The sequence below is a fragment of the Anser brachyrhynchus genome (genome assembly GCF_964034855.1).
Source record: "Anser brachyrhynchus genome assembly, chromosome: 20".
Taxonomy (NCBI): Eukaryota; Metazoa; Chordata; class Aves; order Anseriformes; family Anatidae; genus Anser; species Anser brachyrhynchus.
In genome coordinates this window covers 11,779,142-11,805,390 of record NC_137713.1, presented here as the reverse complement: position 1 = coordinate 11,805,390, position 26,249 = coordinate 11,779,142, and the positions used below count along the sequence as shown (strand labels likewise).

The following is a 26,249-nucleotide window of genomic DNA, read 5'->3' as shown; positions in this document are numbered from 1 at the left end:
TGACTCAAGAAAGTGTTTTAAAAAGATTTGATTTACCTGAGTGCCTGTTGTTCTCCTGATTGTATCAACTAAATAAGCTGTAGGATTCTGTATTTCTGAATTAGACATCCTTAGATTCACCTGCACTCTTAACTCTTTTATGTACACAGTTCTCTACATTTCATGCACATAACCACTCTGAATCAAAGTGTCTCAAACACGTAAAGCATACTTTACCAGCCATACAACTGTCGGGGATAAGCACAGCAAAGAATCTCAAAATTCCCATGTTTCAAACCCTAAGAATGAGCTGATTTGTGCAGAAGAATGTTACATATGAATGAAGAAAAGGTTTCTAGCCTTTGTAGTTATCCAGTCCTTATGATTCAAGTTGTCAAGAACCAACTCCCAGTGCTGTAACTCCACATTTTAAATGCCAGTCCAAAAGCACATAAAATTGTTAAATAAATGCACTGGTGATAGTATTTGGGCTCCAGGTAGTTCTAATCTACCTACCCACAAGCCGATCAGAGAGCCTAGTAGACGAAAAAGCCTCATAAAGAAACTTGTAAGCATCTACTGCCAATTCCTGCTCTTCAGTCTTTACAACGGTTTCCAGCATGCTGAAGCAATGTTATCCTTTCTGAGCTGAGCAAGACCTTATGGGCACAAGACTAGAACATGAACACACAGGTCATATTTGATCTACTCCTAATAAGTGTAGAATCATCCCAGTTCTCCTCCTTCCAGTCCACAGTCTAAAAGCTGAATCATATGCCAACATTCTTGGAATTGTAAGGAGGGACTTGGCTTTGACCATAGCAGCTCAATGGACAGCAAAAATGAACTGAAAAATCTGGCGTTTTTCTCTCCTTCTTCAGTATTACATTCTTTTTAATAACAACCATAAAGATTTCAGCCAAAACTCAATTCAGGAATTCTGTGCTGAAGTTTTCTTAATTGTTGGAATAAGATTTTCTTGGAGAAGGCTACACAATTCTCTAAAAATTAGACCAAGGAATGGGGCAATTCAGAACTCAACTTTCCATGCAAAATCATTTTCAAAAGAAAAATTTCAACCAGTGCCGCTTGCTGAATAGCTAACGAGCTTGCTACATTTTTGTTATGCTGAATGCACAGGATTTGCTTGTGGAGGAAATATAAGTCACCAAAAAAAAGTCCAACAGATGAGTCAGGTACATGGTTGAACCTGACAGCCATGCCTAACAGTGGTTCATATCATAGATCAGGGTAAATTAGGCAAGTGTAAGATAACCTGTCTAACCTTAATGAGATGACATGTTACCTGTATCGAGCCAAGAAGACCTGGAGCTTTGCAGGGCCTTGGCTACCTGTCTCTGGCATTAGAGAGATGCTGTCAACATCCAGTTCTTCCATTTCACTCGCTGTGTCCACCTAAAAAAAAAAACATTAAAGATGAAGGATTAGATATGGTCAAAATCAGAATGAAGGAATGCTCAAAAGGTTCCAACAGTAGTGAACAAGTCCTCTAAGCAGATGTATGTGGTGAGTTTGGCCAGTTTGGGCTAAGCATTAGTCTAGAAGAATGATTTTTAGGGTGAAAAAGTAGTACTAAGAATGACAGCTCCAAGCTGCAGTTTCAATGGTTCCAGAACATTAGCAAAAACTCCTTGCCCAGGCAGGTGATGCAACCTTGGGAGAGGTTTCCACAGAGCTGGGGGATCTCCCATTGCTGAAGCCTCAGCTAGGTAAAGCCACGGCCTCACTGAGCCAGTGTTGGTGGGCGGTCCCACTATGAGCAGGAAATTAGACTTGAAATTCTGGAAGCCCCTTCCACTGTACATATCCAATGCAGTAAATTCAGTTCCTCCTATCTCTGTGACCCGGTCTGAGATACAAATGGTAATCTGAACCTAGGGAGCCTTATAGTTGCATTAAATCTCTAAATCTCTAAGCTCTTGTAATTCAGGCAGTTCCCCTGCAGCACATGTAAACACTTCAATCTAACATTTATGTATTTTCAGAATATTAAAAGACCCCATCAGTTCAGACCAAAGCTCTATCTCGTCCAAACACCTGGCTGTGATAACAGCCAGTAGCCTATGCGGAAGGAAAACATATAAGAGACAGAGTAACAGAGTGAGCATACAGCTCTCATCTTCCTGATATAGCCTCTCTATTGCTAGCAGTGAGTTTCTTAAGGACCTTCCTAAGCCGGTTCTGCACCCTGAATGCATTTGGTGGCTACTGGCAGAAGCATATTCCAGATATTTGTGTTAAGCTTTTATGATAGACATTTTTGAAATTTTGTATCTAATGGCAATAATTTAGATAATGCAATCATTCTTTCTAAGGAAATGCACTTACCTTGTGTTTATTTGAAACTATGCCAACGAGCCAATTCAACCTGCCTTTTTAAAATACACCTCAAGGCAAATGTATTTTTGATGAACCACAGAATCATAGAATGGCTTGGGCTGGAAGAGACCTTAAAGATCACCTAGTTCCAAACCTCCTGCCACAGGCAGGGACACCACCCACTAGATCAGGTTGCCCAAAGCCCCATCTCACCTGGCCTTGAACACCTCCAGGGATGGGATCCACAGCTTCTCTGGGCAGCCTGTTCTGGTGCCTCACTATTCTTACCATGAAGAATTTCTTCTTAATGCCTTATCAAAATCTATCCTCTTTTAGTTTAAGACCATTCCCCCTTGTCCTATCATTATCTACCTGACTAAAGAGTCCCTCTCCGCCCTAAGACTCACTTTAAGTATATTGATGCCCACTGCAAGCACTGGGAACAAACAGCAGATATTTTTCCAGTATATGAACTGCAGAAGTTAATCTTTCGAACAGTTCAGAGCACCTTTTCAGGGCAGTGTGCTCCTTGTAATGCAATCCTGCACCATATCCTAAGACAACAAACATCTGCACCCTGTAACACCCAAAGGTAGACAACCGGAGTAGATTTTAAACAGCCTGGCTAACACTCTGGAATGTCCCCATATCTATGTGTTGCTGAAGCCAAAAACTCTGCACGCTGATCTCTTCAGGTATTCATGGCGATGGTGGGTGGCTTCCAAGCCTCCTCTTACAGAATCACAGAATAGCTAAGGTTGAAAGGGACCTCTGAAGATCATCTAGTCCAACCCCTCTGCCAAGCAGGATCACCTAGAGCACCTTGCACAGGATGGCATCCAGGTGGGTTTTGAATGTCTCCAGAGAAGGAGACTCCACAGCCTCTCTGGGCAACCTGTCCCAGTGCTCTGTCACCCTCCCAGTAAAGAAGTGCCCCCTCATATTGAGCCAGAACCTCCTGTGCTTCAGTTTGTGCCCGTTGCCTCTCGTCCTGTCACTGGGCACAACTGAGAAGAGACCGGCTCCATCCTCTTGACACCCTCCCCTCAGAAATTTATACACATTGATGAGGTCTCCCTCAGTCTCCTCTTTTCCAGGCTAAACAGGCCCAGTTCTCTCAGCCTGTCCTGTATGACAGGTGCTCCAGTCCTCTGATCATCTTTGTAACCCTCCTCTGGACTCGCTCCGGTAGTTCTGTGTCCCTCTGGTACTGGGGAGCCCAGAACTGGGCACTATGCTCCATCTGTGGCCTCACCAGGGCTGAGCAGAGGGACAGGATCACCTCCCATGACCTCCTGGCAACACTCTTCCGAATGCAGCCCAGCATCCCCTCGGCCTTCTTGGCCACAAGGGCACATTGCTGCCTCCCGGTCAGCCTGCTGCCCACCAGGACTCCCAGGTCCCTCTCTGCAGAGCTGCTCTCCAGCAGGTCAGCCCCCAGCCTGTAATGGTGCTTGGGGTTATTCCTCCCTACCTGCACTTGCCCTCGTTGAACTTCATGAGGTTCCTCTTGGCCCAGCCCTCCAGCCTGTCGAGGTCCCTCTGAATGGCAGCACACCCCTCTGGGGTATGAGCCACTCCTCTCAGCTTTGTGTCATCTGCAAACTTGCTGAGGGTGCGCTCTGTTCCTTCGTCCAGGTCGCTGATGAGCAAGTTGAACAATGCTGGACCCAGTACTGACCCCTGGGGGACACCGCTAGCTACAGGCCTCCAACTAGACTGCACCACTGAGCAGAACCCTCTGAGCTCTTCCATCCAGCCAACTGTAAATCCACTTCACTGTCCACTCATCTAGGCCGCACTTCCTGAGCTTGTCTATGAAGATGTTTTGGGAGACATTGAACAACAGTAATTACACCGAACAATAGTAATTTTTCCCACTACAGAACTGATAGTAGTCAGATAAATGTTCCTTTCCAGGTGTGACCATCACTTTATCACTGAAGATGACAACTTCTCAGACCTTACACAGTGGTGAGCACTGCTTGGCACACCAACTTCCTTCATTAATATCCTGGGCTCTGTAGCTCAAGACTTCAATGTCCTCCACATGTATAATGTGGCACTCCATGTAGCCTCCAAAGTTTTAGCCGTTCAGTAAACATCAGTGAACCAAGAGACCAAGAGCTGCCTCCCACACCATTACACCCAGCCCCACTCACAGCACTAGCTTACCCTAAATTGTCATATCAAGTGTACAGCAGTGAGTATGAAAGACTGCTTAAATGAACCCTGGAATACTACATAAGAGCTCCTGGGGAAGAGAAGAAACCGCCACCTATGGTCTCTTGGTGACACAAACAGGCAAAGCCTATTAACTTCACCCCTTTGTTAGCACAAACTCAGCATCTTGGTGTATTATGTATCATGGTGTATTCAAACAAATAAAACTAGTACGCCTAAGAGAACAAGCAAAGAAACTCGAGTCCCTCATTTACAGCTCAGGGACAAAAATAGTTCGGGCATAGTCCCTCAGCATGCTAAAAGTAACAGTCTGTAAACTTTATGCTTGCAACCATGACTGAGGCTTAACCACAGCTTCCCCACAATTCTTACCATATGACCTCCCCACTTGCCTCCTTCTCCAAGCCCACAGTGCTCTGTCTAGTCAGTTGATTCCTTCCTAAACTGCAGTAATATGTACAAATGAGCACTGCAGACATGGGCATCCAAGACCTTTTCAATTCTTCCTACAGGTTTTCTCATTTTGCTACGGTTTTCTTCAGTCAGCCAGAGGGAACGAATGCAACACCAGGAAATACAGGGCTCTCTGCAATGCATTCCTTGGCTAGAAAGGACAGGCCCGAGAGGGGACTCCCATACTGACCTCTGGAGTTGGGCAGGATTTTGGACTGTTCTGCATGGATTCTGATTTTGAAGAGCTCGACTGAGATTCAACTTTTTTGGCTTGTTTCTGAGAACCAGTAGCAGAAACTGGGGAGCCAACAGCAGCATCAGGAACCCGCTGTGACGACTCCAACTCATCAGCCTCTTCATTGTGAACCTTCTTTGTGCTTTGGTGAGTGAGCAATGCAGGAGCAGTTGAATCTGCAATAAAATAACCTATCCATTACTTTTAGCCGCAGTCAGAATACAAGATCAAAAGCGAGTATCACAGTGAGCAAACACTCTTTAGAGCAGCTCATGTCTCAGTAAGCGCGATTCATTTAACCGTGCAACAGACTGGGCACCCTAGGCTCCATTTGGTCAGAGAAGCGCCAAGTTCTCTCCATGACTACAAAATGAACTTTGGTTATTTACGAGAGAAAGAGAGATACAGACAGAGATCCCAGAAGTTGATACAGACAGAGATCCCAGAAGCTGATAAAGACAGAGATCCCCAAGAAACATTTGCATTATTTTCTTTACACCTTTCCACTTACACAAATAATAACACATTTATCAAAACAACCACAGGCCAGGCATCTCCAGCAATTACCTTTCTCCCAGTGGGGCTGTGGGCTAGAGCTGCACAGTGCAAGAGGAAGCTCAGAAGTCACCAGTGTAGAGGTGAGAAGGTCAATTTTTCCTGTTTGAAGTCGGAATTGTTTGAGTTCCTGAGACAGGAGGCTGAACTGCTCTGTTTGATTGCGGCACTGGTCTTCTAGATCTTTCACCCGGGCCTGACAGGAGAGACACAAGATGAGGCACAAACCTACATTAAAATCACCACTGAGGCTCCAAACAGCATTTGTCTTTGCTACAACTCCAGAAACTGAGTGGGTCTCAGACTGCAAGGACCTAACTGTATGCCCTGCCCAGGAATGGTCAATAGCAATTGGAAGCTCTGCACCTAGAGTATCTTCGGAAACCTGAGACTCCTTATCTATTGGGAGACTGACTACAAGATCAATTAGGAATTATCCCTGAAATGTTGAGTTTGAACTTTAATGTCCTATCCAAGTCTTGCACAAGAGAGGATGTGATGAGGCAAAGATAAGTAAGTTTTGGAAAGAAAAAGACTGAGATAGCTTTGCATGTTTATTAGGGCATTAATATCATGTCTGCAAAAGGAATTGCTCTCCCAGTGCTCTATTTCCTCCATCACCCCAGAAGCTCCAGGAAGCTCCCACAACCTTACCATGGCCTCCCCACAAACTGTTCTGGGCATGACTTCCAGACACCAGGAAGGGCATAGAGCACCATCACCGTGGCCTGCACTGCAGAATGTTGGCGTGATGCCAGCAGCCCACGTGGTTTGCCACCAGGTCCTATAGGGATGACTTGCTCCAGGAAAATGCATGCTGAGTACAAGAAAGCTACATCTCAACGGGATGATATGCAGGGGAGCATTGGGGAAATACTGTGGAAAGGGAAAGACTCATTCCTTCAGCTTAAGACTACACTGCTAGGTAAGTATTTTTATCTGTTTTGTAGTGTTCTCTTTCTACCATCTCTGTATCTTCCCATTCCAAAATATTGCCAAGTCTTGGCTGTCCTTACACATCCCCACACCCTCCCTAGCTGCAGGCATATTCCCAGGAGAACACAACTGCTCCTTTCTCTCTCCTCTCTCTTGCCACCATGTAGCAGCTTAGTCTGGCTTCCTAGACAATTTTCCTGTGTAGACCTTGCTCATGCCCTTCAAGTAATAAGAAGACACAGAGTATTGGTGCTAGATGCAAATTTCTCATCACAAATTCTTCAACTGAGATCACGCAGAAGATATTTCATTTGGCATCACTGCATCTGGCTGAGGCACAGGCTCTGCCTTGCACGAGGTGACATTTGTTCCCTTTTTTCTTTTTGGGCTGAGATCACACCAGGGTTTGTAGTCACTCATCTAGTCCTTTTGCGTACGTAAGGCACATCAAAACAGATGACTGCAGCATGCTCTTCGAAATTTTCCATCCTATTAAAAGTTTTTGAAATGTCTTTTTCTCCTTCCAACTCAAAAATTAAATCATGCCTTTGAAATACTCTAGAAACAGACTTTCTGTCTCCTAAGAAGCTCTAAAAATAACAGTTTTGACCTGGATAAAGCTTTCTTTCTGGTCTCAGAGTACTGCAAAATCTTTCTATCCCACTCCTTACCAATTTCTGAGTGTACACCCATTTTTATTTTAGCATAAAACACCTGTTTTAAACTTGTCAGTTTTATAATTTGTTTCCTGTCAAGTAGCTAGAAATTCTCAGTCTTTAAGTGAAGCCTGGTGAAGTCTGAAGTGTGGCAAGGAGTAACTGCCCCTGTAATGAAAGAGATTATTACACGCCACGAGCAACTTTCAAAAGTGTCTGTAATTCTCTACTTGCTCAGTCAACTCCCTGTCACTGAGGTCATGTTGTACAGGATTCCTCTGCAATGCAATGAATGTCTCTTAGCAGACTACTCACAGAGGTTTGCATGTGGCTAGGCAAGCAGCAAGTTTCCAGGGCAGTGCTAGGAAGCTGGGGGATAAGGAAGAGGAGCCCATGGACAAGGTCAAGAGCTGCAGAGAATGAGCAAGAACCAAGCCCCAGACACAGAAGAGACAGAAGACTTTTGTGTCTATGCATCTACACTTATCCCAAAAGGGGAAGAAAGATGAGCCACACACCAACCTGAGACTGAGTAGTGGGATTACCAGAAAAGGCTGCAAGAGCAGGAGCAGAGCTTCGAGGGATCACGCTGACCACCAATTCAAGAACTGACCACTAATTTCAGGAACCGATTTCCCTCACTGAGCTAGACCCAACCACTACCCGCTCAGCCCTGTCCTCTTAGATACTCTCCTTGGCTGCTTTGTTACAATTCTCCTCCTACAAAGGACGTTTCCCCATCCAGACATCCTTTGCTACCTTTCTCCTTCTACCTTCTGCTACCCGTTTTGGGGATCAGAGAATCATGATTTAGGTGAAAGAGGACTCTGAAGGTCTGCAGTCCAACCTCCTGCTCAAAGCAGGACTAACTCCGAAGTTACACTGGGATTAAAGGAGCATCTATAACTCCACAGAGATGTGGGTGCTACTTCTACAGAAAGCGGGCACACCCTGATGTCCTCAGGCTTTCTTCGGAAAAGAAAATAATTCCCTTTCTAAAAGTTCCCAACACTGTATTTGCCTTTAAGACCAGTACTATGAAGTGAGATGGCATTTTATTTATTAAAGAGATACTTCAAAAATCTGCCTTTCCTGTCACAACAGGTAACTGAGAGCCCATGGTATTGGTATATGGTGTACATTTTTGGTATACATTTTTTGGTATACATTTTTTGGTAATGGCTGCTTCTCCTCCATGGGCATGCCTTTGCCCAGTCAGTGCTGTCATTTATCTCCCCATTACTCGTGAGACCTTCTCACAGCTTTTTGCAGTCAGACTTGAAGGTGACTGCCAGAATCTGTTCTCTGCCAGGTACGAACTCCATCACTTCAGTAGAAGCCCTTATTCCAAATCTTTTGCCAATAGGCCAACCAGCACAGCTCCCAGACTGTAATACCTTTATTACTTCACTAGTTACTACCTCTTCTGTGAAAATTACTATTCGCAATCTCTGCTTCCTGTCTTCCAAGCAATTACAAAGCCAGCAGGTATTATTCTTCATGACTCTTTCACTTGCAATGTTGTTGCCATTGCTTTTGGTTTTGAAGGAAATGCTTTACTCTTGGACTGCAAGTAGTTCCCCAAAGACCTTCAAATGTGTGTGATGTATGGAGAAGGTGCACAGTTGGCCAAACCTGAAAAATCTGTCAAAGTCCAATAAAAGCTCAAAATTCTAATTGGTTGAGAAAGCAAAGCATTTAAACAGAAAAGCAGCTGCTCTATCAAACTCCTAGTGGCAGCTTCTTTAACTATATTTATTTCTTAAAGGTGACACTCTTGCAATCTTTTCCAGAGTATAGTTAAAACAGGAATATCAAGCAACTGTCAAAGCCAGGACAGAGGAGAAAAAAGTCCTGCTTGACAGGATTATTGCAGTACCTGCATGCAATCCAAAGTACTCTGGTAGCAAGGAGAAAAGCAAAAAGAGATATAAAACCACATCAACAGTTACACTAGCCAAAAATCAACAACCTGCAAAGATAACCCAACCCTCAGTTTGAGTGAGATTTGTCTCTCACCAACTTTGTGCCCACCTTGTCCCATACAGAGATTCCCACCTCTATGCAAGCATCCGCTTGCTGAACAAAAGCCAAATCCCCAACATCAAATGCATGAACAAGGTAGCCATGCACGTTTTGAGGGCCTCCAAATCACAGTAAGATCTGAACAAATGAGTTTAAGTGCTAAATTTCAAGCTTTCTTTTCCCACCACGTTGTAACCATCCCTACCTACCACACAATGGATTCTTTGTGCACAGACTCCCCAGGTCTGAGACCAAGGAGTGCTGGGAATCAAAGCCCAGCTCAGAACGTGGCTTTGACATGATTTCAAGCAGCAGACAGCCTGCTCAGTCATGCACCCTGCTCCTAAGTCAAGGAAAACAAACCAATTTGAGCCAGGTTTACTGCATTTCCCTACAAAATTCTGCACTGGATACTTGAAAGCAGGCTGTTGCCTTTGGCATCTATGAAGTACGTAAGGCAGTTGACACTTTGTCTCATGTACATCAGAAAAACTACTAAATTCCTTCATCACCATGACCGTAACCCTCAAGGTTTTCTTTCTAAGCAGAGCTGGTCATTGTGCATAGCATTTCCTCACAAAGAAACGACTCCATACCTCTACTCATCCCCATCACTTCCCTATCACAGAGCTACACAGTAGTTGAAGTTGGAAGGCAGCTCTGGAGATCATCTAGTCCAACGCCCCTCAGCTCAAAGGAGAGTCAGCTAAAGCAGGCTGCTGAGAACCCAGTCTCTTTGGGTTTTGAATATCTCCAAAGAAGAAAACTCCACTTAGGACAACCATCTGACTGAACTCTTCCAAAAGAGGAATGGACCACACCCATTCTTCATTAATATTACATCAAAAAGCAATCCAAACACATCTAAAATGACAATATGAGGTGTTAAGTAATCCCAACCCCATATCTGGCCCCTACACTGATATTCTGGAAGGACTATGACTATAGTTCAGTTGTTTAAACAACTGTTGCTCCACATTAAACTAGCTTTCAATGACAATTTCTCTCTCTTTTTGCCTACCTGGTGTCACTGACTTATAAAGTAATTCTGTACCAGAAATATGAAAGCAAGAAGAACTGATGAGGCCCTTGTGGAAGAGCATGACCAGCTACTCAAATTGAACAAAACAACTGCCCCCTTTTTGCCCAACATGGGTAGACGTCTATTTTAAACCTGAGAGGCTGCTCCAGTCCTTCGATGAATTAGTTCAGAAAACGTGTCAAGTATCAAACCTCCCTTGCCTTAAAGGCTGCTAAGAGGCCAGCTAAATACCAACTGACGTAAGAGTAGCACACATACCAACCCTGATCCTGTCTCTGCAGCCAAAAGCAGGTATCCCAGAAAGAACATGGAAATGGGACAATATATATGTCACTTCCCTTCAATATTCACCCAGTTTGCAACAACTTCAGTGCCATCTAGTTAGGAGCCCAGCACTCTTAGGATCTCCAGTTCGGATACAGGTCATGCCCACTCAGAGGAGATGCCATTTACAGACATGGAGCAACCTTATGGATAAAGGTAACTTACCATCTTGCTCAATTCTTCTGGGCTCCTAACAACCGCAGAGCTGTTGCACACTGGTCAACATAGGCAATTCAGGCTGCCACCTCTGACTGTACGTCACCACTACAGACACGGCCACAGCCTTGTTAGTGAGAGATCTCCATGTCCAGGTGTACAATGAGGCACTCTGCTCTTTCTCAGATATTTTAGTACTCAGAAAGCCTCAGTGGACAGACAGAGCAGAAGCTGCTCCATGAGCCATCACACCTAGCCCCACACTCAGGCAGGCACCAAATTATCACATCAAGTTTCAGGGTTTAGTGCTTTGCATTTGCAGTTCCAGGAATCCACAGCCAAGGTTTTCTCCTAAGTCATCTTAACCACTGAGACAATGCAAACCAAAACAGGGCTCATCCCATTTGCTAGCCTGCATCATTAAGCTGTCTGCCACCATTGCAAAGCACACTCTGTGCAGATGTCACAGCACTCACACAACTGGTCCCAGACTAGCAAATGGGACAAGGGCACTGCCTCAAACGTCATCACTCGTTATCCTCAGGCAAAGGACACAATTCTCCTTTCTTCTCTACCAAAAAGCATAGAACCTATGCACACAAAAAAATATATCAAATAACATGGACACAAGTATTCCTCCTCCCTGCAGATGACCCTGGAAATGGAGCAGGCAGATCTGAGGTTGGTTACTTAATGCACCCCTGAAAGAGTTGCTGGGCACGGTCTGAATGAAATAACCTATTTGAGGACTGAACAAGTTACGATTTAACCACACAAAACTCTACCCCAGTGACTACACTCTGCCAGCACAACCAGTAATTGTACACAGCAGTAACATTTTGTGTCAAGTCAATACTTTATCACATTTTGCTCAAGAACCAATACAATCCAGGGCATCAAGAAAACTGACATTAAGAACAAAAGATACCAACTCTGCAGCCACTAAACCATCTTGTTTTATTTTGTCTTACCTCTAGAAGCTGTACTGCTCCTTCATGTTCCCTTTTTGCCTCTGCCTGTGCCTAAGAAATAAGAGACAGCGTAAATAAGAAAGCAGTCTACCTAAACTCAGTTCTACTATCATCATCACCCTGACAGACACTATTATAGCTTTAAGACACATGATAGACTGAAGGCATCTTTGGCCTATGGACAAACAGCTGTGGGAGATCATTCATGAGAAAAGCCCCTCAATTTGCTCAGGTACTAGAGTTCACCTAGACACAGACACTATTCCCTGGGTTACTTTAGTAGACTCACATATAGCTCCTCCATACATTGCCCCTCCAAGCAACAAGGTGCAGGAGTCCCAGCTCTTCTGGGAATTCAGAGAATAAAACGTCCGTTCCCTCACACACGGCATACCTGCTGCAACCGTCTGACTTCCTCTTGTTTCTCCTGCAGGACTAGCAGCGCTTCCTTGTGTTCGGCTTCCAGCTGCTGCCTCCGCTCAGCCACATCTCTCATGTGCTGCAGAACAATTCACAGACAGTTTAAGGGCAATGTTACCGAAATATTGTCCTGTGTCCTGCCATGAGCCATGGAGTCAAAACATGGTCTGTATCTCACATCATCATTAAACAGAGGAGAAAGTAAGAAATTCTTGCCACAAGCCAGAGCAACACAGTCAAAGAAAATCCTAAAATCAGTGATGACCACCTTATTTTCCCCTTCCACCCAAATCCCTGCAGCAGCCTTTCCCAAGTCCCTCTGCTCCCTCTGGAAGGCCATGTCACAGGATCCTGCATGGCAGAACCCCCAGCAGAAGCACCAAATCTAAAGAACAGACCAAAAAAAAAAAAAAAGCGAAGAGACAACCTGCGCCATCCAAAAACAGCACTAAGCATCTGGACAGTCCTTCCAGCCTACTGACCTTCAGCACCTGCTCTAGATTCTCCAGCTTGGTTTGAAGTCCTTGATTTGTCTGAATTACTGAATCCCGTTCCTTAGTAACCAAAACAACCTGCAACTTCAGGTCAGCATTCTCAGATTCAACCTGAAGAGAAAGGATTGGCAATTAGCACGTGTAGCCATAGGTATTTGTTGTATAAATAACGGAGGACAATTTATTTCCATAGTACACTATTTTGCAGACCTGCTTCTTACTTGTAACACCAAAATCATCAACCTCCTCTCCCTCTGTCTTCCACTCAGAACAAATACTCCCGTATTTATACGCACATAACATTTCTCCTACTAGGTTCTCTTTTGCAGGGGGGAAGGAATTGGGATACGAAGAGGTTATTTACTGAAGAGATACAAACAAAACACACAAGCTCTGAGAGCCTGTTTTTTTAATTCTAGATAGTGGGATTAACCACAGAAAACTGTGCAGAAAGACACGATAACCTGCTGAAACTGCATTTACCTCCTCCACTTACTATAGGAGGTTCCAGTAATATATTTTGTTTCTGTAGCGCACTACAGTTTGATGACTACTTGCAATGCAGATTACCAAGTAAAGAAAAATGCTTCCACTTAGAACAATTACTAAATATGTTGGAAGACCTATGCATGGTGGCAACATGATGACTCTTAGTTCATCTCAGAAAGGTTTTATGGAAGGTAATGCTCCATCTGACAAACAAAAATACTGCTTTTTACCTGTCCTGCCCATCCAGCCTTCTCATTCAGCTGCAAGTTCTCTTCAGCCAGTCGTGCATTTTCACTCTGTATCTCCTGCAGTTGGATCTCCTGTCCAGAAACAGCAGGTGTTACCATTCCAAGGTCCTCAGACTAACTCCCCCACCTTTTTCTGCAGCATGACTCCACTGTTCCTGTTGACTGATGGTTCAGGATGCTGGCAGGATGCTGCTTGAGCAGTGGAAGGTAACAGTGTGCAGCTCTACTCAGGCAGATACCAGCCCCATGTCAGATGGTCTCACAAGTTGCTGTTTCTCATTTATATAGCCTCAAAACTCAGAATAAGAAAGACATTTCCTTGTCTACTTCTGTCTAGAACTCTATGTCTACCAACAATTCATCAAATTTCACTGCTGGTTCAAGATTGCAGTCTTCCCTACAAATTTCAGTAGAGGAAGAAAAATTTTATGTCTCTGAGCAGGCAGGAAGCCATGGACACTTACTGAGTTATGCAAGTCTTGTCCACCTACAGCCCTTACAGCATCAGAGGAATTTGACAGTTTCATAATTACAAGTGATTCCACAGAGACACACGCACATACATACATTCCCACACCACACAGTTTTAAGGAAATATTTTCACATATTTTCTGGATATTCCAAGAGCTAATACCCTGTACTGGAGAGTCTCAATCCCAGTCCTTCAAGGTGACTTGGTCCCTTCTTGATCTCAAAAATCTGCTAACAACATATAACAACAAACTTATTCCCTAAACACCCCATACTTATCCAAACAGTGAGCTATGCATCATGGACATGTAGAACTGACATTTGAGCAAAAGGCAAAACAACTATTCAAAGGGTCATCACCCTTTGACGAAACTTTACATTGTGGTAGTCATTAATACCACCAGAGCTGCTCAGCAAGGTAGAAACAGAAGGGAGAAATCTGGATGCCGTGATATGACCTGCAAAACCTCCATGAAATGGAAAAGAGGCAAGGTTTCATCCAAAAAATAAGAAGCACAAGAAAATTATGTGCAATTACCTTCTCAGGATGCAGAAATCTTTTGATGCTTGCCTGGAGTATATGTGAAAATAGAAAGCATCTCCCCAGACTTGCAAAGGCTATGGAGTTCCATCCAGTGATTTATGTAGCTTTATCCAACCCACAACTAGCTGAAAGACTAAATAAACAATTCCAGCTTCAAGGGCTGAAGCCCAGAATTTGTGACACTGTTCAGATTAAGAAGATGACTGGCAACTCCTTACTGCAATAAACAAACAGAACCCAAGACAACCACACAACAACCTAGATCTTATTCTACCATTAGATTCACAACACTAGGCAACGAGAACACTTACGAGTTCTTTGCATCTTTTATGTTTTTTCCTCACTTCATGCTCAAGGTTTTCACATTTCTTGCGCTTTTTCTTGAGTTCAAATTCCTGCACAAAACAAGAATAAATAGATCACTAAGTCCATGTTCTTACAGTGCGTAAGAAATTCAGGCTCTGCTTCTCAGACCCAATGCTATATTAGCTTTTCCTATTTTCTTAAGAAAAATTCTTTTTTACAAACATAAATAATATATAAACCTAGGGAGATTTTTCTAAAAACATAGTAAACCAAAAAACTTTTTAAGTAAAACAGCTACTCCTCTCTTTCTCAACCCTTTCAACTTCTGGAAACAGTTCTCTATTTCCCATTTGCAAAGATTGTCCCTGTTTGTGTAGGATAGGATGAAGGACAAGATGTGAGGAACAAGAAGACAGAGTTGTGCAGAATATTCAGCCTGAAACAACAGCCGTGCTAAACTAGCTCTTTTTCTAATCCAAATGACATCTAACAAAGAGCAGACATCGTCTGGTTATTTACCTTTATCTATAGTTACTTGCGATCACTCTTGGTTCCCCAGATAGAAAAGAATGGCTAAACTTCACTGTGAACTATCCTAGTTTGCTGGAATAATTCACAAGAGCCATATTCCTCACAACGTCTGTCCCAAGTTAGTCACATCCGTTTCCCAGTTCAGATAAGACTAAACTAAACACATCACAGAATCTACTGGCATGGTTTCCTCTCATTTTAGTCTGATGCATTCCCCCACCAGCTCACCTAAGACTCAGCACAATACCGGGAGATGCCTCCCAGAAGCACTCTCAGTGCAGAGACAGCCTTTGTAGCTTGTGCCTAAAAAAGACTTCAGTCCCCCAAATCTCTGCCTGGATCCTATGGGTGAAAACCGCAAGAAAGCTTTGCACTCCTTCACCTAAAACCAGACTGGTTTTATCCTGGAAGGGAAGTGCCAATACGCACAGACCCCTCTTGCACCCGCAGACAGGGCAACAACTCACCAGCTGCTGAATCTGCTGGCTGCTCTCTGGGTCTGTTATTGCATTTCTAGGAGGGAAATTTTCATGTCCTTCAGAGGCAGCGCCCAGTGGTAGCACACCTGGTTCCACCTGGAAAGCAAGCAAGGTATCAGAGAGCTCAGGGACAGTCAGGAGAACAGAGCCCACCTCACAACACATGCGCTAAGGGAGAAGACACCCTCCTGGCCGTACCACCTAAGACAGAAACATCCCACATGAAAACTTCCGATCTTCTCCAGAATTTATGATTAGAAAGGTTGATGTCACATCAGGGACCGGTCAGCCACCAGAGAGAGACATGTGTTGGGCAGGTTCTGGAGCCCAGTGCCACTCAGACCAGCTTGACTAGACCACCCACGTGCAATGGTGGATTCTAGGAAGCTCTCGGGTTTGAGTTCCCCTTCGTGCCTCATCTGAAGTTTCAATGAGAGGCATCAGCGACACCTTCCATGGCCTTCTCCAAAGCAATAAACACAGCAGGAAGATGGTCAGATGGGAGGACAAAACCCTCACAAACTGCAGAAAGTAGAAATCAGTGAAGATCTCGGAATACAAGAAAATCTGTCAAAAACAACTTCAGAAGAACTACTAAAAATACGGGGAAAAAAATCTATTTTTTATTTATGGCCTAGTGACAAAGTTTCACAAGAGACTGTATTACACACCTCAAGAATTTCTAAACTGTTTTTTTTTTTTCCCTGTTTTGTACACAAGTTTCTAACAGAATACCTTTTAATCTGGGCTACAAACACACCTTTAATCCTCTGAATTTTCACTCTCAACTGATGTCTGACCTGGCATCGTCTGGCCAGAGTAATCCCTGACAGGAGGGTAAGGCGGGAGGTAAACTGAAGAAAGAGGGCAACATTTAAATATTGAATTTGAAGTTATTTTTGATAAATGGTCTTAGGGACAGGAGATTGGGATCATCAAATCCAACTCATACGGTGAAGAAGCAGGACTTTGTGACTCCATCTCAGCCTCTAACCTTCATCTATCTGCCACCAGAAGTGGAATTTCTCATTTCACTTTGAGCATCTACAGCGTTGAGGGATCTGTGACAGATCTATGTTAGTAAGTCTGAGCTCCCTTTATAGTCAGTTATTAAGAGAATATCCCAGCACTACACCTGCTGTCTCTTACATATTTCAGACTTGAAACTCTGGTTTTAAATACAACTATATTCATGGCTCCACTGCTGAAACCCAGAAAACTACGAGACCACAAGCCTGGGCTATCAAAGCTTTCAGATTTTCTGCTACAGAGCTGGTGCTTGAAATAGGAAAAATCCTGAAACCACCATCCCGCAGCAAGGCTCACAGATTTCTTAGCACCCCTGGAACAAGGGTGACATTGGTCTGGCAGATCAAGACCCAACCAGCAGCTGGAAATCTTGAGATCCTCTACCCAGGCCATGGTGCCTTATGAGCCCCAGCTCTCAGAAGCCTTCAAACGTTTTGTAAAAACACTGTTTTTGCCAGTGGAACCGCCCTTTGGGACTAAGGTAACTAACTAAACCCCTCAGTCTCACTTGGAACTTGAAAGGCTTTGGGTTAATATTTAACTCTGGAATACCCACGTGTCGAGATTTTTATTTTTAAACTATCTGGCACATACTAAGTTTCAAATCTATATTCCCCCCACCCCCACAAAAATTTTGCTTCCTCACAAACTGAAAACATTGCATTTTAGTCTGCTTTAACAAAGTAAGGTCCCGAGGAATGCTAGTGGATACCACCTAAGGTTTGATACCTACTGTACCAGTTACATGCACTACGCTTAACAAGCCATCCACTCACGAACAAATATACAAGGCAAATCTGCCTGCTTGTAAACATTTCTCATTAAAATGTTAAATAAAATGATGAAATCCCTAATTACAGTCAACCTACAAAATTTAGAAAATTAAATTTGCCCGCTTGGACCTAATTTCCTCCCAAGAACAAAGACAATCCCCCCAGCCACATGCTCATATACTGCTATTTTTCTGCAGAACCCAGACTCATCACCGCATCAGACAACTGGTAAACGAGACTGGCACACACCATGAAGGGAGCTGTGATTTGGAGCTGTGCCACCTCATTCACAGCAGAGCCTGGAAGATGCTCAGTGCATCAGCCAGGTGCAAGTATTCTGTTCAGCAAAACAGTTAAAAATAACTAGAGAAAAGCTGCTTTCCACCCTCGGAGCTATCCACAGTGTGCACCTACACTGGCAGAGCCCATCGAGACAGCACGGTGGGGCTGTACAGCTGATGAGACATCCAGGATGTCCTGGTTTAAGTCAAGCATACAACAGGCACAGAACTACCCGAGCTTTGGCAAATGACCAGAATGTTTAAAGCAAGCAATAAAGTAAATTAAAAACGTTGTAGGCTTTCTAGAAAGCTCTGTCCTTGGCATCCAGGAGGCATCACTGCAATCCTGCCCCTAAATCACGTTCCACCCAGCCGTGGTCCCTTCCCTCGGCTGTGCCAGGGCAGCTCTGCACAATACCACACAGAGCTGGACCAGAAAACTGATGCAGGTTACAGAACAAGATGGAAGGAAGGCCGTGTTTGCTAGGCCACTTTTAATCCTGATCCGTTCTCTAGTCCCTAGCACTCCACTGCAGCAGTACAACTGAAGGGGTAGCGGGGACATGCAGTGGGGAACAGGAAGCTGTTGAAGCACAGTCAATGTGCCTCTTAAATCATGACTGGACTTAACAGAGATAAGCATCACTTCTAAACCCTAAAGAAGTACAGAAATCAGCAGGAAAACAGAGAAAAGGGATTTTCCAATGACACTTAGAAACAAAGCTTGTTCTTTACATCCTGAGGAAGTTCTTTGAAAGTCGTGGAATACAGCCCTGATGCACTGTGCCAGGGAGTGAGACAGAAGAGTGAAATCATTTATTTTAACTGCAGTAACTGGGATTACTGCCCCAAGGGCTAACTTCATTCTCAGTGCCGCACCACTGTGCCCACATGAACACAACCCACTGAGCCCAGGGTGTTCTGTGCTACAGTTTCAGCTGTGAGACTTGCAACAGTTCCTTACTCCCTGCTAATTACTGCTATCAGACTTAGTCTTGTTATTTTTGAGAGAGAAAACCTTTTGACAATGAGGACAGACTGCCCTGAACCTGAAAAATGAAGAGCAGCTGTGAGAAAGGATAAAACGCATGTTCTCTGTCATGAGAAGAATCTGACAGAATCTGGAGGATCAACTTAACGTCAAGGTACAGAAGGGCTGTCCAAGGATGATAACAGCAGAGCAGGACGAAAGAGAGAAAGAGAGAGAAAGAGAGAGAAAGAGAGAGAAAGAGAGAGAAAGAGAGAGAAAGAGAGAGAAAGAGAGAGAAAGAGAGAGAAAGAGAGAGAAAGAGAGAGAAAGAGAGAGAAAGAGAGAGAGAGAGAAAGAGAGAGAAAGAGAGAGAAAGAGAGAGAAAGAGAGAGAAAGAGAGAGAAAGAGAGAGAAAGAGAGAGAAAGAGAGACAGACAAGCCTGTACATCCATCCTCATCATCGAAGAGTTTAGGCGGTGAGGGCTCACCATGGCAGAAATCTCAAACTGAGGATCTGTATCAAACTGAACTGTCTGCTAGAAGAAATGTGGAGACCAGTAAAATAAACAGTAACAAATCACCAAGATTAGACAATATTCACCCAAGAGTACATGAACTGAATCTCTCATTTCAGTAGTAACTGAGGAAGGACACGTACTGAGTCACTTCTCTGACACTGCCTTAATACAAAATAACTGGTAGGTGGCAAATATCAAGTTTTAAAAGTATTCCAGTGGTGATCTGGGAAAAAAGAGACTAGCACATTTGACATCTGTTCCAGGCAAACCCACAGGAATTGCAAAAAAGATTAAGCAAGTATTTAAAACAAACCTATATTTGAAAAAGAAAAAACAAACAAAAACCAACCCCCTCCTACACCCCCAAATCTATAAAATGCGTGAGGATGATTCAGTAGGTACAGTTTGCTTGGGTACTCTGCTACAGTACTTTTAACGGCATCTGCAGACATTAAGCCACCACAGGATGGGGGAAGGTTTTCTCTCGGGTAAATATCTGGTAAAAATGAGAAGACTAATGGAGAGGCAGCAGGAACTGTGCTGCCCAAGAACTGATGCTGCATTGACACAAACGGTGAAAAGAGTCTCATGACACTGGGAGATTACAGCGTGGCATTAAAGAAATGATGTTTTAATAGAACCCAAAGCTTAGACAAAAAGGCAAAGAGATCTATTAGGAAAGGGAGAGAAAACTTCATTATGTCGCTCTATAAATCAGTGACAGGGTCTGGGATTCTGCACGCTGCAGTGCTTCCCCCAGCACAAAAACAGTAGAGAAAATGTACAAAGAAAGGAGACAAAGATGATTAACGCTGAATAATGAAGGAGGCTAGAACCCACCAGTACCGAAACAAAAAGTGGCTGGAGGAATACAGGAGAAAGGTCACAAGGCACTTGGAAAAGATGAACGCTGACTGAATACTCAGTACATTCAGCACAACCGCGGGGCAATGAATGCGAGCAGCTGGCAGTTGCGAGAGCTCCTCACACAGACTCTGGGCGTGAAATTCCGCCCCAGGACGCTACGGGTACTGAAAAATTCAATCAGAAACCGGGCGAACCCCCGGGAAGATAAAGCCACCAGGCGGCGGGGAGGACCCCGCGGTGCCACCCCCGGCTCGGGCCGGCCTCCGGCCCTCTGCGGCCCGGCCTCCCCCGGGGCCCGCCGCGGAGGCCCCAGCGGAGGGGCCGGGCCGGGCCGGGCCGCGCTGAGCCACCCCGCCCCGCCCCGCCCCCGCGGCACCGGGCCCCGCCGCGGGGCAGCTGCTGCCCGCCGGAGCCCCGGGCCCGCCGCGGGCCCCGTTGGCCGCCCCCCCCCCCGGCCCGGCGCGGGTGGCCGCGGCGGGCCCGTCCTTACCTGCGGGCTGCGCGGCGCGGCGGGGATTTAGCGGGCCGTACCACTGCGGCCGCCGGGGGGGGGCGGCCCGGGCCCGGGCCCGCCAGGCCCTGCTCCCGCTGCTCGGCGCCGCCTGGGCGGGAGGCGAAGCCCGGAGCAGAGGGCCGACACCGAGCCCTCGCCTGGGGGCGGGGGGGGGGGGGCTGCCGGCAGCGGCCGCCGTCGCCTCGCCAGGCGAGGCTTGGTGCTCGGGCAGGCCGCTTTGAAAACTGGCACAGCCAACGCTGACTGCGGTGCTCACGTCCTCCTCGCAAGCGTCCTGAGAACGTTAATTCATTCAGTAACGAAATCGCAAGACTTTTAGCTTGCTGACCGGCTTTGTCTCACCTTCCTGTGTGCTTCCACTCTTAGCACTGGGTCTCCCGAGCGGGCCTCCTTTGGTAGAGGGGAGTCTTTGATGCAGGTATTTAGTGTTGCTCCCAAGCAGGCGGTGGCGCTTGGCAGAGAGCTGCCTGGACTGGTTTTAGAGGAACGCAGGCACTCCTTGAAATTCTTCAGAGCGATCTGTCTCTGCAGCCGCAGCACTTCTTTCTGCGACTCCCGCAACAGACGATCAAACTCAACAACGTTCAGGCAGCGAGGGTCATCCTGCGGGAAATGCAAAGCCAGCGGTGTATCACTGCCAAGCTCGACAAGGTGGAGCAGGTCACGGTGGTGATTTCACACACAAGCTGCAAAAGCATTGCCGAACAACTACTAAAAGCATTACCGAACAACTACCAACAACAACAGGTAATGCAGCACACAAAGGTTTTACTTTCCTGCGTCTCCAAAGCCTCAAAAACAGTCATTTTGCATCCCTTATTTCAATACGTTATTTCATCCACAGATGAAAACTAGCCTGTAATGCTTCTACAATTATCCCAGTGCAAAGCTATACTAAAAAGGGCCTAGCGTGTGTTTTCTAAGTGCTTGCCAGTAGAGAGCGCGTCAGGATAATAAAATTTCATTTCCCAGCAGAACAAGAGCCTCGGCTGGTTTCCTTTATTGTGGGTGCTGGCATTCTCTGCAGCCCTATGCATGCATGGTGGTTTAGGGTTTTAAATGCTGGGAATAATGAAGAATATCTGAGACTTGTTAAGTTCTGACTCAGGATGTTGTTGTTTAGTTTTTTAAACATTCTTGATTTCTAACCTCATCAGAGAGTGATAGATGGGCTCCCATCTTCAGCACAAATGGTCACTCTGGACCCAGAGCCAGCAGCTTTTAAAGGAAACCAGTGCAATTTTATTCTCACAAAAAAGGTGTGCATATGTCACCAGTTTTGTTAATTCTTCACAGGTTTTTACAGATTTCAGGAAGCTGAAAAAACATGTACCTGCATGTCTGTACGTACATACAAAAGCTGGTTATGAAAACCTGTCTTTACAAACATGCTGCTGAAGGAGACGTTGCTCATTCCCCTGGAAAGCTCCTAAGCCAGTGAATTCAATACATAATTGGTATCCAGGACAAATTTAATCTGCTTCCCTGTTCACTTCTTATTCACCCTAAAAATAGTATGTGCTTTGCAAATGCAATTTTGGTCAAAAAATGTAGTTGCTCTCAAGCTACAAGGGGGAAACTGAGGCACCATTAATGGGAACTGGTTACAGATTTAAGAAGCAAGCAGCTGGGCCCTCCCATGTACAGGCTATCAGGGTATAGTTCTTTAAACAAAATTGACAGTGGCTGCATAAAAAAACTCCCTTCCCCCACCAAAAAAAAAAAAGGCGGCTATTATCAACAGAAAGCCTCCAGAGCCTGGGGGAACAAGGGAGTAGAAAAAAGCTCAGATTCCCTCTCATATCATACATGTCCCCTGCAGCTGCCTTGCCATTCCCTGAAATTCCTTGTTTCCAAGAATCTTCACTGCAAGAAACTGCAGCCTGCTGGGAGCTGGTGCTAGGGCTTGGTTGGAAACCCATCACTGGAGCATGATCTCAGGAAATCATTTTATCCTGAGAGCCCTAACTTTGCAAAACAAGGCCAATGCTTTTGCAGTCCGGTGTGCGGGTTGGCTTGCCACTGGAAAGGAACTGAGCAGATCCATTTCATAGCTACTGAAAAATTTGTGCGGAATTAAGTATGCTAGATTAAAATTGATCTGGTTACAAACTCTGAGCATGCACATAATATCTCTGCATATAAACCCCTTCACTGGCATAATGCATTTTGCATGCTACAGACAGATTAGGTGAATTTTGAATTTTAACTAGCTGAGAATTAAAATTTAATGAGCAGCTTGCTTGGAAGAGAAATGGGAAAAACAAGATCAGATGGAATGAGTTCCTCTAGAGCAATTTTTCTCTGCAGATTCCCTGCTTGTCTGTTGATGCCCTCCGTTGCTGGTACGTTGGCAGGTTAAACAGGCAGTCCTATCTTCCCAGCCAGTGTTGTCACCCATGCCCTAGCAAGGCAGAAGCTGAAATCAGCCCTGAGGATTACACCGATGTGTATTTCCTTGGCCACTAATGAGTCTTGCTCTCCTGCCTTTGTCACATTCCTCTACAGTTTGTTACTCTCCTATCCCTGGCAGATTCAGGTTGGTTGCTGAGCATGCTCTGCTGTGAACATCAGACAGCTTTGAGAGGCTGTTCCTGCTTCTGTGGGGGTTGCAGCGAGCAGTCATGAGGACATGAAGGAAATTTGTTCTCAGTGAGACTGTAGGACACATGCAGACCTGGATAACTTTCTCCTGTGTTTTAACGCCAGAAGGGATCACTGGGGCAGCTCTTTACAAAGAGCAAACACCACCCAATTATTCTTGTCCTGACTAGACCTACATTAGGGAAAGAGGGAGAATCTACCTGCAAACATGTAGTTAAAGCGAACATATGGAGAGCTCAGGGAATGAAATAAAGCTGCTTTCAGCAAGGAAGTATTTGTCACCTCAGTATTACTGGAGGTAGAGTAAGTAGAAATGCAAGTATTCTTTCAGCTCAGCAGGGTGCAAAAACATAGCGCTGCACTTGACCACAACCATATTGGTGAAAAAGAGAGAATGAGAGTTTGTTAGCCGGCCTACACCAAAGGTTTCTAGCTTAGGAACAATAGACATACCTGGTATGCACAGAACAGATTGCTCTAGTCATCTTGAGTGAGAACTGTTTTATCTAGCTTCAGATGTCTGCAGAGGCTCCTTTCAGAGCCATTACAGAGAATAAGTGCTTCGAGGGAATGACACATCCAAGCAGTTTTAGATACCTGTCTCCGGATTAGATGAATTAACCCTTTTATCTCATCAGTTATTTCAGCAAGTTCTGTGCTGGTGCTAAAGGGAACACAGGCAACCTGCACTGCTGTAGGCATCAGCATTGTAGATGGTTTCATGGACACACACCCTCATCTTAGGATTTGTACCCCTACTAATAGGAACCCAAATACGCACTACTGTGCCTGTAAGCACTCAGAAAGCTGCGGCTGAGGACATGAGATACAGGGTGGTTACTGGGAATGTGCTCAGCTGGTTTACTTTTTAAAGGAATGTCTTAAAAGGAAGTCCTGCTTCTACATCTCACTTGAAGTTTAGCGCTGTGAAAGGTCATCCTGTATCTGTGGCTTCTTGGGGGCTTTCCAGGGGCAGACTTTTAGGTCACTGCTGAAAATGGCAGCTCAGACCCATGAATTCATGAAGTGAGAACTGGAGTATCCCCCAACATACTGTTCTGGAGGGGTCTGGACCCCATCTTGGCCACACACTCACCCAACTTCTCCCGTACCAACTCACACATCAAATACTGTTTTCAGTCTGTCCTTCTCATACTGCTGGAGCGTGGTTCCCAGCACTGTTACTGCACTGTTTTCACCCAGCCACTGCGTGATGTCCCAGAAGTTTCTCACCTTCCCTGCAATGAGCTTAGCCTGCAGCTCCCGGCACTCCTGCTGCAGAGCTTCAATCTGCTTGTCTTTTGCCAGGAGAGCACTGGCTTGCTCTGTCAGGTCCTTGGCACGCTGGCAGGCAAATGCTTTTTTACACAGCTCCAGGCTGGAACCCTTTAGAGGCACTGGAGCAGTTACCTATACCAGAGAGAGCAGCAAGAGAGAAAGCCAAATGCATTGGTGTTGATCAACTACCACCCCAACTACCATCAGGCAGAGACCACTGTCAAGAAATGCAGCCTAGCCCCAACAGGGGAGAACAAGAGGTGTATGGAAAGACAGACAGGGGAGAACAAGAGGTGTATGCAAAAGTGGGAGGAAAGAGGAAAGGCTTCTTGGAGAATTGGATCAGAGAGGAGGTGGGAGGGAGAAGGTGCTCAGCAGATTGGGCCAATGCATACGTAGTCAGCACAGAGGGCTGCAGGCAGGGCAACAGCAGCCCTGGGGAGGAGAAAGCCAGGATGAAGGCTGAAAGATAAGAGAGGACAGCAGAAAAGAGAGGAGGGTGGCAGGACAGACGAGCATGGGAGCAAGAGTGAAGGCAGCCAAGACGGTAAGAGAAATGGGGCTTTTATGGGGTCCTTGAAAGGCAAGGGGGAAGAGCTTCAGCATGCATGGGTGGGAGATACAGGCAAAGGGGAGCGGCAAGAAAGAGACCAGTCAGGGCCAGCACAGCTGGGGGATGTTCAGCAGAAGAAGCAGTTCAGCTTCACGCACTCCCTTGGAAGGGAGGGGAGAGCAAGAGTGGGAAGTTGTGGGGAGCGGAGGGGACAGGGACAGGCAGAAGGCTGGGCACAGCCTCTGAGCAGAGGCCCTGGGCAGGGCATGATGCTGCCCAGCTGCAGTCTCCCCAGGATGACAGGTCTCAGCACGAGTCCCCATCCCTAGGGCCAGCTCTCCCATGGGGTACCAGCACTGCTGAGTGAGGGGGTAGCTCACACATCCCTGTGCATCCCAGCCCTCTGGGCAGTGAGGCCATGTCTCGTCCCCAGGTTTATCACACCCTGCCTCTCCCCATCCAGCAGTTTTTCTCTGAACAAAACCTGGAAAATTTGCAAGGAGGGACTCCCTCCCCTCCCTGACCAGGATCAGGGCATCCTCTGTGCAAACTTCTTCTCCCCAGGTCTTCCTGAGCACCTCGCCCACACACAGAAGCTGCGCCCTGAGCTGGTTCCCCAGGACCTGTGTACCAGTTACGGAAGCCAACTGCTGCCAGATTAATCCCAGCTCCTCAGGGCATGCAGCTGCCTGGTCCTGCCTCCAGCCCACCTCTCTACAAACCTTGGCCACCCAAGTGTTCAGCTGCGTGGAGACCTGGGCCAGCCAGTTGGTTCTCCAGGGGCTCACCCAGGTCTCAAACAGCAGCCACCCCAAAGTTTCACTTGGAAAAAAAAATGAAATGGTATTTGTGTAGTTGCTGGAGAGTCTGCATAGCTGTTAGATGTATAGCAAATGATTTCTCTTAGCACAGTATGCGACAAGTCCATCTGGCAGCAACTGTTGCACTGCAAGTACCAAAATCCTGTGGCAGACAGACAGTGCGGTGCCTGGGGACAGAGAGGGCAGGCAATATCAGGAAAATC

The 26,249-nt window shown here is 45.7% G+C and overlaps 1 protein-coding gene across 7 annotated transcripts in view; it reads right to left on the bottom strand.

Moving 5' to 3' along the window:
* TSPOAP1 (TSPO associated protein 1) overlaps window positions 1–26,249 on the bottom strand; it is a 71,143-nt gene that overhangs the window by 28,982 nt on the left and 15,912 nt on the right. For 6 of the 7 annotated variants that reach the window (XM_080562789.1, XM_080562790.1, XM_080562791.1 and 3 more), the window contains exons 4-14: window positions 24,628–24,804; window positions 21,133–21,393; window positions 15,827–15,934; window positions 14,834–14,917; window positions 13,490–13,579; window positions 12,759–12,881; window positions 12,251–12,355; window positions 11,857–11,907; window positions 5,759–5,942; window positions 5,147–5,367; window positions 1,286–1,395 (exon numbers count right to left, since the gene is read on the bottom strand). In XM_080562789.1, coding sequence (XP_080418915.1) covers window positions 1,286–1,395; window positions 5,147–5,367; window positions 5,759–5,942; window positions 11,857–11,907; window positions 12,251–12,355; window positions 12,759–12,881; window positions 13,490–13,579; window positions 14,834–14,917; window positions 15,827–15,934; window positions 21,133–21,393; window positions 24,628–24,804 — 1,514 coding nt within the window. The remainder of the gene's footprint in view (window positions 1–1,285; window positions 1,396–5,146; window positions 5,368–5,758; window positions 5,943–11,856; window positions 11,908–12,250; window positions 12,356–12,758; window positions 12,882–13,489; window positions 13,580–14,833; window positions 14,918–15,826; window positions 15,935–21,132; window positions 21,394–24,627; window positions 24,805–26,249) is intronic. The other variant, XM_080562792.1, reaches the window with a different exon arrangement.